We start from the raw sequence: 17050 nt of genomic DNA, 5'->3' as shown, positions 1-17050 counted from the left end.
TGGAAAGCTTCCCAATCAGTGGTGAAGGCATGGTAGCACCTAGAGGGTGCCCAGTGAAGTCTGATCCTGGAAACCTCATAAAGGCAGTTTTCACCAAAATAAAAGGCACAATCTGTTGTGCAGAATCAGGCAGTAGTCCCGGGGATTGTGGTTGTTCATTGAATGGAGCCCTCTGGATACATGGAGCAGTAACTATTCCAGCCACTTTGCACCTGGGGCTAATCCATCCTTAGCGACAGACCCATTGGATTGCTCAGAAACCTGCAACAACGGAGAATGGAACTCGAAAGGACTGGGAAAAAAATAGGACAAGAAAACACAAGAACGAGGAGGAATAGTGAAGACACCTACTGCAGAAGCAGAAGAAGAATGGGATTCAGCCAACCTCTCCCTAGGCCTTCTACCCTGAGGCAGGAGTATACTCTTGTAGTTGCATGCCTGGTCACAATATCAAGGACCAAAGAGACAAAGTCCCTCAGAGGCAAAGCGAGTCAGATGCTATTTGGAAGTGGCATCAGCTTCCCAGCACCTTAAGAAAAGTGCTCTGTGTATCTGTATGGACATTAGACCCATATGCTTTTGCAGTAAGCCATCACAGCTGAAGTATTAGAGCTTCAGGGGTCTGTTCCACTTGTTCAATAATTTGGGGGTCTACACAGGCAGTGGGCAGATTTTTGTTTTGCGCGCGATTTAACCCATTCCTCCATGGTTTGGTAGAGTACGATCACTGCCAACATGGCTAGGAGGGAAAAACATGCTGGATTAAACTGAGATATTAAAGTGAGATTCTAACTGCTAGTCAGTAGAATCCTTAATGATCAGCATGCCTTCTACCTGTCTGGTAGTGTTCCTGTTAAGGTAGGTCAGTGGTGGGTCCACCAAGGACCTAGATCAATGTTTAGCAAATTCCCTTGCAAAGGGGAATAGTTCTAACACTCTCAAGTGGGGCCCAGGACATTCCACGGTTCTTTGAGTCTGCATAGAGGAATATCTTGAATAGCTAGCTGGAGCCGAGGGAAGGCCCTTTCAGTTGTTGGGGCCCTGAAAGACCCAAACCTGGAGACAACAGGCTAAATCTCCAAGTGCAGGATAGTATGCACTGCATCAACTAAACAACCCCTGGCGAATCTAAGGCTGCACACAGTCTGTGGAGCCTCAAGAACAGTCTATTAAGAGATACACTGTAGGTACCCTCAATCAGAGTCAGAGATGGTCGTAGGAACCGATGGACTGGCCTGTTCTAAGGCCCTGGGAATGTCAAAGGTAGACTCAGCAGGTGATAGTGCTGGAGTGCACTCAATTAGAGCCTATGCAGCCAATATCATCAGGGAGCTGGGTGAATCTGGCCACAAAGTTCCAAATTGCTGTTGAGGCCCCTGACGACAGGGAAATCTTGTGATCTGATAACTTTCTGTGCATACAATGGAGATAAAGGGGACTCTGATTATGTAGGCCCTATAAATGAATTGTTTTGGTTGTTGTTCATTTCCACAGGTCAGACTGTTGTTTTAGCCCAGACGATAAACTCCTTATTACTGGAACTTCAGTAAAGAAAGGCGAAGGTAGTGGAAAGCTATTATTCTTTGACCTGGTGGATTTCAAGAAAGTTTATGAAATTCCAGTCACAGATGCTGTAAGTATTATGTTCATTATATAGGTATAGCAAGCAACTAAAATCAATGTGTTTTTTTTTTTTTAGATCTGTATGGTTTTTATTTTATTAAAGGATGTGACACAGCAGTGCATGGTTTTCTACTTGTACTGTAGCTGATCTTGTTTTTTTTTTATGATGAGTGGATATGCTTAGTCTACGCTTAGTCTACTGGAGGCTGATTGGAATTTGTATTTATCAACCAATAAAGTGGTAAAAATAACAGCGGATAATTTAAAATAAAAATGTAAAAAGCCACCGAAATTTAATATTTTGAATATGGCTGGAGCCTGATGTGCTTAGTCTGCTCTTAACTTCTTATATTTCTTGGTAACTGGAACAGAATGGTCTCCCTGCAATAATTCCTGGCTCCCTGGAATAACTCCTGTCCACCTGGGAGACTTGAGTCTTCCAGCCCACCTCTATGTGCTTTGGCTTCTCCTGTTGCAGTCTTCTTGTATAACGTGGGCAGCACAATGGCTCCGTAGTAAGTTCTCATGCCTTGCAGCACTATGGTCCTCGGTTTAAATCCCAACTAGGACACTGTCTGCATGAAGTTTGTGTGTGTTTTTTTTAGGTGGAAACTGGTTTTCTCCCACATTGCAAAGACATGCTGGTAGCTTAAATGGCTGGTGTATGAATTGGCAGTAGTATCTGTTTGTATGCTAGGTAATGACTTGTAAACTCCTTGCAAATAGGAATTGATGTGAATGTACAATATTTAAAGCACTGTGTAAATTGTTAGTGCTAAATAAATACCTGTGTTAAATAATTAGGCCAGTGTGCAGACCCAGAACCTTTGAGATATCACCAAAACAGTCCTTGAAAAATGTAAGAAATTATCAGATTGTTTAACACTCAAGCATCTACCAAAACCTAAATTAGACACTTTATTGCAACAAGAAAGGTATTAAAAATAAAAAGGGCATTTGTGTATTGTTAAGTAGATATGAATTTAAGAAAACAAGCAAAAAAGTAGAAAGATGGGGTAAGAAGGCAGGACCTATTATTTGATCTACAAATGGCAGAGGGAGTTGGGGGATTTGGGGGGGGTGGGTTCGACACCAAACTTTGCCCAAAAGACTGCAGAGGTTTGAGAATGATGTGAAGACTCGGGTGATAATCGGTAGCTCAATAATACCTTTTATTCAGCAACAATATTTATCCATAGCCTGTAGATCGTTGTTTTGCAATTTCTCAGACTGGCCACTGTTTGAAGATGTATGCTCCTCCACATTAATTTTATTGTTTAAAGATCACCAAAAGTTAATGAAGAAATGCTTTTATATGGTTGCATGATGGGACTGCAGTATCCTATGTCTGATGGGGATTTTGTTATCCATTTGGTAGCAGTATGTCACTTTTCATGTAGAAGGAACAAAACATGGTTGTTAAGGGATCAGCTAAAAATGTCTTCAAAAATTTCTCAGGCCAGAAAGGTTGCCAGACATGACTAAAACGCTACTCTACTTCATTGATTAAAGGTCATTACATATACAGCAACTTAAACTATAGTGCTGAAGTGTCCACATCTATATATTTTGCTGGCTATTTTGGAGAGACAAGCATCTTGTCTCACTTGGATGGCAAGTGGGACCAGCAAAGAAAGAAATCTAAAGAAGAAACATAGACTGTACAGAAAACAGGACCTAAACAGTGGTGTTTTCTGGAAATTTATTTGCCTGGCAGAATTTTTTCCTCAATCCCCAAGGCGAGATAAGAATTTAAAGCTTCAACATTTTGTATAGTTGGCTTCTTGAAGACCCAATGATTGTGGTTTTCTGTTATGCTGCTCTCTTTGGTTGCAAATGCTAAAAATCAGTTATATTTATTTTGCCATTGTGACTTTTAATGTAACTTTTCAGCAATTTGTGATTCCAGATTTTTGGAAATCACTGCGTAGGAGGTGGGGTAGCAGCATTTGCCGACCTGCTTTGAAGGGGGTAGGAGTGAGGGTGTCTTCCTATACTGCAAAGCCCATTTTGTACCCCACAGTATGCTGAGGGAATGTTATGGATTTCCCACTGAACAAATGAATGGGGGGAGCAACAGTTATTATTTGTTGTGACATCCAAATCTCACAACCAAGCCTTTTTATTGATTAACCAAGAAGGTGCAATATAAGCAGTATACAAATTGTATCCAGTGCCAACAGAGATAAATTACAGAAACATTTCAAGAGCATGACATCCAATAGAAAAGGGTAAGGATATGTTCACAGTACTCATAGGGCAATTAATCACCCAGGACTAAATACAGAACAAAATGGCAGTTATTCATTTCATAACTAAAGTTGACGAATCAGTTACCAGCCAGACTGCCACAACAAATGAAAGAAACAAAAGAATTGAAGTATACATGAGTAGGTAAAGGGAGCCATGGGCATGAAGGGGGGGCGTAAAAGGGAAGGATAAGGGAGCTGGGAGGGAAGGGAAGAAGAAGAGAATGAATTGGCATAAGAAGAAGAGAAAGGATGGGGAGGAAGGAGGATAGAAAGAAGGGAACACATGGAGAGGAAGGGAGAGGGGATGAGCAACACTAGAAAGGAGGGCAGCCAATAATACTGGGGTTCATTATCTAGCCTGGGAGGAGATGCAACATCCTCGATAGAGCCCCAGGAATCTATCCAAGCGTACTATATTTTGTCAAATTTCTGTTCCTATAAGTAAGCTTATAAAATGGTAAGACAGAATTGAGAGTTGAGTGCCATGCAGTAACAGTTGGCGGACAGCGACTTTCCGGTAGAGAAGTATCTCCCTGTGCGCATAAAAAGTGTAATAACATACAAAGTATAACGCCACACATTCTGGTCATCAAAAATGTTTAACAAAAGCCTCTTCGGTTCCAGTTTGAGGGTCAGAGCACATTCAACTATACCTTTTAGCTCCCCTGCCTAGCTCTGCAAACAAAAACCAGCACATTTGGTAAGGGTGCTTTGTACCTGGTACCGAGTGGGTGGTAAGTTGTTGGGAGCAATAAGGGACCTGGACTCAGCTCAGTATCTGCACCAGGGACCTTGCCTCTGTATCAACACCACTGTTTGGAGACACCATATTTGTTTCTTATGGTAAATCCATTTGGGGCCACAGGTTTTTAGTATCATTCATGAGTCGGTTACCTAAACTTACAACAGCCATTAATACCAAACAGACACTGTTAAACAAGTCCAAGATTGGCTTCTTCATAACTCCAGACATGTCTGCCTCTGGTGCTCTTCTTTCTTAATCATGTCTCACACTGACGTATCCTCTGTGGAAATCCCACAGAGGAATTCCTCCTGATATATAAGAGTGATAAACACATCCTAATCTTTGTAATCAGTAGGTGGATTTGGCCTCTGAGTGAACCTGATCAGTAATGGAAGTAGAAAATGAAATGTTTTAACAAAAGTTTGTGTTTGTTTGACATTCTTTATTAAATAGGTCTTTCCCTTGTGTCTCTAGTCGTCCGCATTGAACCCATTCGGCTTAGTGGAACTTCTGTTACTGCCACTGGAGAAAATCTGTTTGCTTTATGAACTGATGTGCAGGCTTAGGTGTCTTTCAATGAGGTATCCGTATCTGGATATCTTCTGCCTGGCCCTGTCAACACAGCATGGCTTATCTTATGCTGTTCCTTGCTTTTGCTTGGCCAAAAAAAAAAAGAAGCAAATTGTTATTTTATGTTTACTTTTTACGGTAAGGAGAACTTGCATTATTTAATAGTGCAGGGTTGGTACCTTATTTTAAAAGGACCTAGCCAAATGACAAGAAACCTTAAAAGTTTAGTCACCAGTATTGCCTGTGGTCTCCCTGCAGCTCATCTTTTCCCCATTACTGACGCACTAGTCCTTGTTCTGCATGGTGTCTCGTTATGAGAAGAACAAGGCTATCCTTCCCCATATCAGAGCTGCCTCTCCTGATGACCAGTTTTCTGATAACTGATGGGTGAATTTTTAACCGCTTGCTGAACACTCTCTATAGCACTTTTACTGCTACAGGACGGTAGCTCATGTGTGTATATATATATATATATATACACACATATATGTGTGTGTTAACTGCACTTCCGCCTGCAGGGCGCATGCATGTGCCACCAGCGGGCCACTTCTGCTGTGATAATTCAAAGCAGAAGTTGATCTGAGGGTGCCAGACACTCGATGTCCTCCAGCACCAGCTGATCTTCGGTAAACTACATGGAACAAGGATCTGCCTAAGTAAACAAGGCAGCCCGTCATTCTGACGGGAAGGGGTGGATTCTGCATTCCTGCAAAGCAGGGACTAGAATCCATCTCTTCCCCTAGTAAAAGCAGCACATACAGTACACAAAAACACTGGCTAGGCACACCAATAACCCTTTGATGGCCCTAGATGTTTAACCCCATCTCAGACAGTTTTATTAGTACAGTAACCGTGCATATTTTTAGCACTGATCACTATATTAATGTCACTGGTTCCCGCAAAGTGTCAGTTAGTGGCCGATTATTTGCCACAATATCGCAGTCCCGCTATAAGCCACTGAACGCCGCCATAACTAGTATAAAATAAATAAAAATTCCATAAATATCCCATAGTTTATACGCTTATTGGGATTTTTTTTTTTTTTACCAAAAATGTAGCAGAATACATATTGGTATAAATTTATGAACACTTTTTTTTTATTATTATTATTATTAGATATGTTTTATAGCAGAAAGTAAAAAATATTGTTTTTTTGTTTTTTTGAAAATTATCAGCCTTTTTTTGTTTATAGCACAAAAAATTAAAAACCGCAGAGGTGATCAAATACCACCAAAAGAAAGCTCTATTTGTGGGACAAAAATATATTGTTGCATGACTGCGCAATTGTCAGTTAAAGTAACGCACTGCCGTATTGCAAAAAATTACATTTTCCAGAGGTCAAGTGGCTAAGCTACAGCAGGAGAGGCGAAAAAATCACTTATCTGAAAAATTAAACAGAAACGTGAATTTCTAGCACCTTTCCGACCGCCCTCCAGCTCCCCATGCTTGCACCCAGGTTCATAGTTTGTCTGTAAGTATGGTTGGGTGTTTATTTTTTCATCCCTTTTCCCTCCTCCTCTCACAGACAGACAGACTATAACATTCTCCAATTTATAATAATCTTTAATATTTTTATAGACTCCTAGCTTACATCTGCTCCTGAAGAGTGATGGGAGCCTCAAAACGCATCAAGCTATTAGATGCCCCCCCCCCCCCCCCCCTGTTTATATTATATTTCAAGATGGTTACTAATATTAAACTGACCACATTTTACTGCAGTGTACCAATTTAATCAAGTAGCATCATGTCACAACTGAATGTAAGAGAGAAGAGAGGCGTCCCCAAGTGTAGCAATTTGGTTACATTTAATGAAGGTACAACATTTAGTAACATATTTCTACACTTAGAGGTGCCTCTCTTCTCTTTTATACTCTGTAGCTCCTGTTGGATTTTGCTTCCAATCCCCTTGTGGAGGCTTCAATTTGTGAATGGACATTTTATGGTTACACAACCTACCACAGTGCTATAATCTTTTTATATGGACTATAAACTGAAGGACTTATGAATAAATGGTTGTGGAACAAATTATCTGAGTTTCCATTATTTCTTATGGGGAAATTCACTTTGGTAACAAGTGCTTTGGATTTAAAGCATGTTTTTGGAATGAAGTATGCTCCCAATACAAGGTCTTACTGTATTCTGCATGAAATACATCTTATGTATTTTACTTCCTTGTTATGCATTATGCCATTATGTAACATATGTAGTTCTATCTTACTAATTACCCACCGGACACACTTTTGTCATCTCCCTGGCTGCGTGCTTCATATAAAGTCCCAAACCTTCCCCATACAGTACACAAAATGGTTTTGCATCAGCATACATTACAGGTTAGTTCAGCGATCTCCACTACTGAGCTGTTATGTTCTGACAGACGGACGCACCCCCCACCACCACCACCAGAACACTATGATCAGCGCTCTCTGCCATTGGCTGAGAGTGCTGATCCGGAGTCGATCGGCTGCTGGGCAGAATGTCAGATGGTATTTTTTGTACTAGTAAATGTCTCCTGACATCCTGCCAGTGTTTATGGGGCTTAAAACATATACTGTATGATATCTTTTATTTTTACAATAGTTACTATTTAACAATACAGTCGATGAGTCAGCCATGCATCAGAAAACGTATTTTTTTGGGACCAGAAATTTTTTATTTTTTTATTTTTTGTTGTGTGGAAATAGATCTGTAATGTACACTGGAGATTGGCATTTTCCGAATGCCAAGTTACTGCCCATGTCAATGTATGATAATTATAGCTCTTCTATATTAAAAACATTGCAGTGTATGTTTGTTGGCCATTTAACTAGGACAGGATATAGACTGTGTACATACTTCTGTGTGACCTTGCCTGTCACTCGCTGTGATGCCAGTTACGATTTGATCCGGTTGCCTTGTATCAGGCTTCACTGTACCTAGTGCAAAGCCTCGTTTAGCAAATGGATGTAAAGGAGCTCCGGGTTGCATGTAAATTGAAGAGCTTGCTGTCATCAGCGACTGTCAGCCGCTTCCAGCCTTCATTGATCAGTCACAGTGTGACTGCACATTTCTCTGAATCACTATCGACCTGCTTCCTATCGCTGTGCATTTCAGGAGAACATGCTCTACCTTTTGATAAGTGGATGTTAGAGAACCAGACTTCTTCCTAAAACCATAAAAGCAATATAATGAGAATTTTACTAAACCTCATGCATGCAGAATCTGGTGCAGCTCTGCATAGAAACCAATCTGCTTCCAGTTTTTTTTGTTTTTGTTTTTTTGTCAAAGCTTAAAGTAGTTTTAAAACCAGAAGATTTATGCCATTGGCTCCCGCTGCTGTCAATCCAAGTCAGTTAGCCAATGAGGAGGGAGAGCGGGGGTAGGGGCCGAACCATGGCTCTGTGTCTGAATGGAAACACAAAGCAGCAGCTCATCTTGGGTGCCCCCATAGCAAGCTGCTTGCTGTGGGGGCACTCAACAGGTGGGGGGGACCTGAGAAGAGGAGGGTCAGGGTTGCTCTTTGTAAAACTCCCAGAGCAGAGACTTTAGTTTCAGTTTAATCGAACCAGCTGAGGTTAGAAGCTGAAAGGCTACCATGCACGGCTGCACCAAGTTTTGCACTCTTTTTGGTTTTAGTAAATCAACCCCATTGTGTCTTTTTTTTTTTTTTTAATTATAAAATATTGGATATGTATATTCCATTACGAGCCAGCAGGTGGTGCTTTAGGTTTCTTTGCAAATGTTTGCCTCTCTGGTCTTAGCTGCTCTGTGTTAAAGTGATACTAAACACACACTGTTTCATTTACATTATTCCTTCTATTTCTGTATGTGGATGATGGCATTGTAAATCAATATACAGCTATCACATGACGTAGATCTTTCCCAAACAACAAACAGGGAGTAACACCGCTCCAGATGATGGTAATAACTTCCTTAAAGATCAGGTGCAGGTAGAGTCTGTGATCTGGGTAACTGATGCAAGGAGACAAAATGATTGACCGCACTCCAAGGATAAGGAAAATTGCTTTATTGGTATAAAAGTAGATCTTCCCCAGCTTGTCTGCAGGGAAACATAAGCAGGAGGAGCTTCTAGTCCTCTGTTGCTGGTCACAGACTTTGGAATACAAAAAATTACAAAAAATTAATTTAATATCAATAAACTGTTTTACATTGTAAAACAAATATATATATTTGAAATTAAATCTTTATTATTTTATGGCAATAACATGGTGTGGACGGATTTCTGCCAGTCACAGGCTGTGTCTTAGGCCGCGTACACACGGGCGGATTGTCTGCCCAACTAAGTTCGTCAGACAATCCGACAGACAGTCCGTCCAAATTTTGAATGAACGGACTTGACCACACACGATGAACAGACAGTCCGCTGAAAACTTGCGCGATGACGTGTACAGCACGTACGACGGGACTAGAAAAACGACGTCCAATACACTGCAATGCAACCTTCGGCCGTGTAAATCATTTCTGAGCATGCGCCATACTTAGTCCGTCCAACTGGCCTACACACGAGCGGACTGTCCGCTGAAACCAAGTTTGGACGGACAAAACCAAGTTTCAGCGGACAAAATTACGGAAATTCCGAAAGACAAAGTCCGTCAGACTGTCCGCTGAAAAAGTCCGCTGAAGCCCACACACGAGCGGATTGTCCGCTGAAACACGGTTCAGCGGACTAAGTTGGGCAGACAATCCGCCCGTGTGTACGCGGCCTTAGAATAACAGGGAGGTGAAACCTCCATCAATCGGGATGTAATATGCCATTCATATTGTGTTTTGCTGGTTAGTGGGTATGTAGGAGGAGGGAGGGAGTGGGCTGTCATTTACTACTGTGTATACACTCTATAGTCACATGGACTACTCAAATGTGATAGGTAGGAAATGCTCAGGGTAGAAACAGCACTAGCTGCCAACACTGCTTTGCAAAATTCCCAACTGCAATGGGGGCATGGACAGAAGGGGGGGGGGCGATAGAGAACAGCAGGATCAACCAGGTTTTTTTCTGTTTTGTTTTTTGGAATACTAGCCAGGCCTTAAAAGTTACTCGCCACCAGTTACCCCCTACCCTGCCCAGCCCCTAATCCCACCCCTAAACACACCCTTGTAAATGATCTCATGGAATTGCACTGTTAAATTTTATATGCAGAATTAAGTTACACAAATATTAACAATAACAATATTAAGTTACAAAAATATTAACAATAACAATATTAACATTAAGCATATCAGTGCCCATCAGTGCAGCATATCAGTACTGCCTTTTCAGTGCAAGCTTATCAGTGCCATCTCATCTGTGCCCATCAGTGCCCATCAATGCAGCAGGGATCACAGGGAGGAATTGGGAGGATCACACAGAGTGGGGATCCCCGATATGACACAGCTTGTATATGAAATACCAGTTGCTGTCAAACAAAGTCCCGCCTCCTGGAGCAGCATTGGATCTGTGTACTATCTATCATAGAAGCCAGTCCAGGAGGCGGGACGTTTGACAGCGGCCAGCGTATTATATATAAGCTGTGTCACAGCCCTGCTCTGTTTGATCCGGCCGGCAGCCCTCCTGACAGGCTTAGTTTGCCCCTACTCTACACTCGCCCTCAACTAATTTCCACTCGTCAAATGCGAGCAGGCGAGTGGACATTTTTAGGGCTAATATAACTGATATAGTTCCTGCACAAGCCATTTTGTCATTAAACATCATTAAAATTTACCTTTTTCATTACAATCTGCAACTGCTGTAATTTTCTGAAAATTGTCAAATGTCACTTCCTTCCCTTATGACTACCTGGAGGTGGTCCATGCATGGAATGCCCCAAAAAAATTAATTTTCAGAAGTTTGCACTAAGATACAAGTCACATTTTTGGCACCCCGGCTTTTAATTTTCAATGAGTTACTCCCTCCAGCTAGTCTTTTTCTGAAAGGACAGAAACGCTGCACCTTGAATCAGTAGAACACTGAGATTTGCTCAGGTGGTTATAATGAAGGCTTGCTCTCCCATTCAGGAATTATTTTGCAAAGGATATGGTTGAAACTACCATCTATTTAGTGAGAACAGAAAAAGTTAGGAATCTGCAACAATGTTTGCTAGCATCCATAAAATGTATATAGATCACCTAAAAGTTTGGGTTTTCTCAAGAAAAACTGAAGCTACAAAAAAAAAAAAAAAATTATAGAGAACAATAGCTCAAGATCAAGAGCTAAGTGGCTCATGACAAGTCTTGTATACACCTTGCTTTCTTTTCCTGCCTGCTTTGTTCAAACCAGTCTTTGTGGGCTTTCAGTAGGAGACAGATATTTACAAAGCTGCATATACATTACAAGTATGTATATATTTGACATATGAAAAAAGAATAAAAAGTTAAAGCAGTCCTTGAGTTCTAATCGGGTATCTTTGCCTAGGCTGGGATTAGGTAATTGGTCTGCTGCAAATAAGTGGAAGCATTGTCTACTCTTCCCGGTCGATCAGACTGTATAATTTAGCTGTAGCAAGGACCAATTTGTGTTAGCCCCTGTGTCGGACATTCTGACGAAAAATGTTCCGATCGGACCATGTTGTCGGATAATCCGACTGTGTGTTGGCTCCAGCAGACTGTTTCCGTCGGAATATCCGAACAACAAAGTTTTAGAGCTGGGCTATAAAATTTTCCAACAACATGATCCGATCGGACAAAGTCCGATCGTTTGTAGAGAATTCCGATCGGACAAAGTGCCATGAATGCTCAGATCAAATTCCTAGACCAAAGCTATTGGCTACTAGCCTGAACGTAGTCCCATCGTAACGAAATAACGCCATCACGTTACGAACGATTGACAACTTTTCCGACAACTTTGTCCGACCGTGTGTATGCAACACCAGTTTCGGACAAAATCCGACGGATTTTGTTGTCGGAATGTCTGACCATGTGTACAAGGGCTTAGACATTTGTGAACCATGATTTAAAGTGTATCTTCGCCCTCAGGAAAGACTTTCCTCTAACTCTCCCCTGTCTGCTGCTAGAATAGGGATGTCTTTTTTTCATTGATAATGGGCAGCACCCCTGCATGTCACTTGCCTAGGTAAATGCCATGCAAGGTCTTTCCTTTGCCTCCTGGGATATGCACGTCACATATCCCAGAAGGCATATTGCTTCATTCAGAAAGGAAAAGGGGGGCGTGCATAGTGCTGCACGGTCAGGAGAAGCGTCGGCTGAACCAGGAAGAGCCGGCGGGCCTCTTGATGTCACAGTCAACACGGTGGTGTGGGACAGATGACGAGAGGTGGCAGAATACAAGTGGATCTCAGAAGGACTATGCTGGATCCTCTGGGTGGGTGAGTATCAGAAATGTGCCACCCGGACCAACTAGTAAGTAGGGGGGTAGAAGAGGCAGCCAAAGAATCTTTTTTTAATAGTAGTGTTATCTCTGAGCCGACATCTCAGTCCAAGAAGTAGATGACCCTGGGTGATGCCTGGACATATTTGGCTCTGTCCTTCTAAAAAGAAAAAGTAGAGGTACACATTGTCAAGGGGGTACTGTGATCTCTGCGCAAGGTAATGGATTAGGACCGCACCTATGAAGCTTTAGGGGCATCTTAAAGCGGTAGTAAACTGTTGTGTTTTTTTTTTTTTTTCAATTCTGCAAGGCAATGCCATAATGTACTAGTATATTATATTATTATTAATATTATACACGATTTATACAGTGCCAACAGTTTGCGCATCGCTTTACCGTGTAGAGGGAGCACAGCACAATTACAATACAGTTCAATACAGAAGGGACAGGAGGGTCCTGCTCATGGAGCTTACATTCTAAAGGGAGGGGGGAGGTGGTACAAAACGTAATGGCTCTGGGGGATGATTTGATGGGGGTGACTCGGGTACAGTTCTTAGGTGGGTGTGGGATAGGCTTCCCTGAATAGATGAGTTTTCAGGGATCTCCTAAAGGTGGACAGGGTAAGGGTAGGGGCTGATAGGACATACTCAGGGCAGGGAGTTTCAGATTATGGGAGAGGCTCTAGTGAAGTCCTGTAGGAGAGCGTGGGAGGAGATAACAAGGGTGCTAGAGAGCAGGAGGTCCTGGGAGGAGCGGAGCGGACAATTTGGGTAATATCTGCAGATGAGGTTGGTGATGTAGCTGGGGATGTTGTGGATGGCCTTGTATGTTGTGGTTAGTATTTAGACTGTTATGAAACGTACCTTAAAACTAAGCCCTCCAGTAACGCGCTGTCAGCGTTGAAGACACTTCCATCTTCACCTGGTCTTTCTTCCGGGCTTGCAGACTCCAACTGTGTGAGTTACATAGTTACATAGTTAGTCAGGTTGAAAAAAGACACAAGTCCATCCTGTTCAACCAAAAAAAAAAAAATATATAATAAATATACCAGCCCATATACCCAATTCTATACCCACAGTTGATCCAGAGGAAGGCAAAAAACCCCAGCAGAGCATGATCCAATTTGCTAAAGCAGGGGAAAAAATTCCTTCCTGATCCCCCGAGAGGCTTTTCCCCGGATCAAATTTACCTATAAATTTTAGTACCCAGTTATATTAAGTACACTTAGGAAATAATCCAGGCCTTTCTTAAAGCCATCCACTGAGCTGGCCATAACCACCTCTGCAGGGAGTCTATTCCACATTTTCACAGCTCTTACTGTGAAGAAACCTTTCCGTATTTGGAGATGAAATCTCTTCTCCTCTAGACGTAAAGAGTGCCCCCTTGTCCTCTTTGTTGACTGTAAAGTGAATAACTCGACACCAAATTCCCTATATGGACCCCTTATATATTTGTACATGTTGATCAAATCCCCCCTTAATCTCCTCTTATCAAGAGTGAATAAATTCAGTTCCTCTAATCTTTCCTCATAGCTGAGTTGCTCCATGCCTCTTATCAGTTTGGTTGCCCTTCTCTGCACTCTCTCCAGTTCCCCGATATCCTTTTTGGGAACTGGTGCCCAAAACTGAACGGCATATTCCAGTTGAGGTCTTACTAATGATTTGAACAGGGGCAAAATGATATCTCTCTCTCTGGAGTCCATACCTCTCTTAATACAGGAAAGGACTTTGCTCGCTTTGGAAACCGCAGCTTGGCATTGCATGCTATTATTGAGCTTATGATCGACCAAAACCCCCAGATCCTTCTCCACTATGGATTCCCCCAGTTGTACTCCCCCTAGCGTGTATGATGCATGCAAATTCTTAGCCCCCAAGTGCATAACCTTACATTTCTCAACCTCATCTGCCACATAGTCGCCCAATTAGACAGAGCATTGAGGTCGAGACAGAGCATTGAGTGGCCGAAGCCGCCATGGCGTCACTCCTGTGCATGCATGCGGGAGCCACTGTTCATGGCACAGAACGTTCACGGTATGCTGTTCCTTCAGATCGCATGCGCCAGTGATGTCACCAGTTGCATCAAAAGTAAATATCTCCTAAACAGTGCAGGTAAAAGTCATGCTTCAACCTTTGTAAGATTAGGAGCAATTGTTGGTCGAGCAAAATCTACTGTTTTGATTTTTTTATTTTTTAACATTTGTGTTCTGAGGTTCTGCACAGCCTTTTCTTACATGTCAGTACAACCTCGCCCACCCACACTGGAGCATGAGAGATGGTGTGCTTAGAATCATGTGAGAGTAGCTTGCGGCCATTACAGAAGCAGTGAAAAGTCTGGCTACAATAGATTATAAATTACATTTTGTCTTGTCTTTTCATCTTTTAACATTGTGGCATTGTTTTCTGGATGGCTTTGACAGCTTACGTGTTGAATTTAATTGTGGCTTGCACTTTTAAAGAGAAAGCATAGCATATTTTAACTACTACACATTTGAAGGTATTATTGTAGTAAAGTAAATGTATTCTTTAGCATAATAGTCAAATCCTAAATTGCTTTTCACTCTTTTATCTTATCTTATTTTATATACAGATTTGTAAAAGCTCCCCCTGGTGGTCATCTGTATGTCAAATAATTTGTTTAGCACTCATAGAAATTCGTGTAGGTGTAAGGGCTTGTTCACACTAGAGGTTGGGAGGTGATTAAAACTCTGTGGTTGAGCCACATTTATTCCCCATCCCCCCTCAACTGCTTTCCCAGAAACAGAGGCGGCAGTTTGGGGTCTACATATGTTGCAGCTGCAGTGCTTTGCGCCATGGCAGAAGTTAAATTCCCCTGTTGCTTTTGGCGGATGTAGTGCCCACAGAACATGACCCATTCAGGTGAATGGAGCCACTCTACTAGTGCCCTGCAACTGTGCAATGCATGCAGTTGCAGTGCTCTAGTGCAGGGTTCATGGAGTTAAAGCAGATGGGGAAGAGTTGACACAAATGCAAAATTTACTTTCATCCGAAAAGAGAACTTTGGACCACTGAGCAAGAGTCCAGTCCCTTTTCTCCTTAGCCCAGGTAAGACTTTTCTGACTTGTGAATCACACCCACATTCTTGAATGGCCTTTGCTTTACAATCTTCCCAAGGCTGCGGTTATCCCTGTTGCTTGTGCATCTTTTTCTACCACACTTTTTCTTTCTACTCAACTTCCCATTTATATGCTTGGATACAGCACTCTGTGAACAGCCAGCTTCTTTAGCAGTGACCTTTTGTGACTTATCCTCCTTGTGGAGAGTGTCAGTGACTGTCTTCTGGACAGTTGTCAAGTCGGCAGTCTTCCTCATGATTGTGTAACCGACTGAACCAGACTGAGAGACTGTTTAAAGCAGGGGCCTCAAACCGGCGGCCCTCCAGCTGTTGCGGAACTACAGGTCCCATCATGCCTCTGCCTATGGGAGTCATGCTTGTAACTGGCAGCCTTGCAATGCCTCCTGGGGATTGTAGTTCTGCAACAGCTGGAGGGCTGTCAGTTTGAGACCCATGATTTAAAGGCTCAGGAAACCTTTACATGTGTTTTTAGTTAATTAGCTGATTAGTGTGACATCATGTGTCTACAATATTGAACTTTTAGGAGATACTGGATTTTGTGTTGTGGGGCTGTAAGCCCCATAATCCTCATAATTAAAAGAAATAAATGCTTTAAATACGGTATATCACTGTGTTTGTGTGATTGTGTGTAATAATTCTATATAATATAGGAGTTTCACTTTTTAAATTGAATTACTGAAATAAATGATATATAAATATATTTGATGATATTCTAATTTTTGAATTGTAGATCTGTCATCTGTCCAAAAAAGTTGTGATTTTTGCTGAAATTTAGGGGAATCCTGTGCACACTTCCTGTGTTATCTCAAATAGCCTATTTAGGCCTCCCAGATCTTATAATAGGACTACAATTTGGTTAGTGCCTGACTGCCTATGCTTTGAGTACAAAGACAGTGGGGGTGCTTGAGCAGTTTAGTAAAAGAAAACTGGACAGGGCTGACATCACTCAGTTCATAAAAATGCTGTGTGCTGTCAGCCCACAAAAAGAAAATTAGGATCTGAATGCAATGTTTAGAATATTGATCCTGCTACTGGATATATCTAAAAAAAAAAAAAAAAGTGTTACAATATTGTACCATTTACGTCATTCTCCTTAAAGTGGTATTGAAGCTTTGTTTTGTTTTTATGATAAATAACAAACATGTTATACTTACGTGCTCTGTGCAGTGGTTTTGCACAGAACAGCTCTGATCCTCTTCCTTTTGGGTCTCGTGGTGGCGCTCCTGGCTCCTCCCCCTCGAGCAGTGTGCCCCCAGAGGAAAGTCACTTGCCCTGGGGGCACCGCTTCTTGCTTGCTCCAGAGCCACTGCTCTGTGCATCCATAAGACACATAGAGCCGTAGCTTGGCTAACCCACCCTCACTGGCTGTGATTGACAGCAGTGGGAACCAATGGGGAGGAGGAAGAGTCCCAGGACAGCCAAGGCTATCTTGAACATCGCTGGATCAGAGGGAGCTCAGATAAGGATTGG

At 42.1% G+C, this 17050-nt stretch overlaps 1 protein-coding gene across 1 annotated transcript in view; it reads left to right on the top strand.

Moving 5' to 3' along the window:
- The window catches only part of WDR70 (WD repeat domain 70), a 436397-nt gene that overhangs the window by 304643 nt on the left and 114704 nt on the right, over positions 1-17050 (top strand). Inside the window, exon 13 of the mRNA XM_077462835.1 lies at positions 1495-1633. Within this exon, the coding sequence (XP_077318961.1) occupies positions 1495-1633 (139 nt within the window). The remainder of the gene's footprint in view (positions 1-1494; positions 1634-17050) is intronic.

The sequence above is a fragment of the Lithobates pipiens genome, unplaced genomic scaffold (genome assembly GCF_037356315.1).
Source record: "Lithobates pipiens isolate NorthernLeopardFrog02 unplaced genomic scaffold, aLitPip1_a1.2 Scaffold_3, whole genome shotgun sequence".
NCBI classification, from domain to species: domain Eukaryota; kingdom Metazoa; phylum Chordata; class Amphibia; order Anura; family Ranidae; genus Lithobates; species Lithobates pipiens.
The sequence above is the reverse complement of the archived record's forward strand: the minus strand, read 5'-3'. Positions and strand labels throughout refer to the sequence as shown.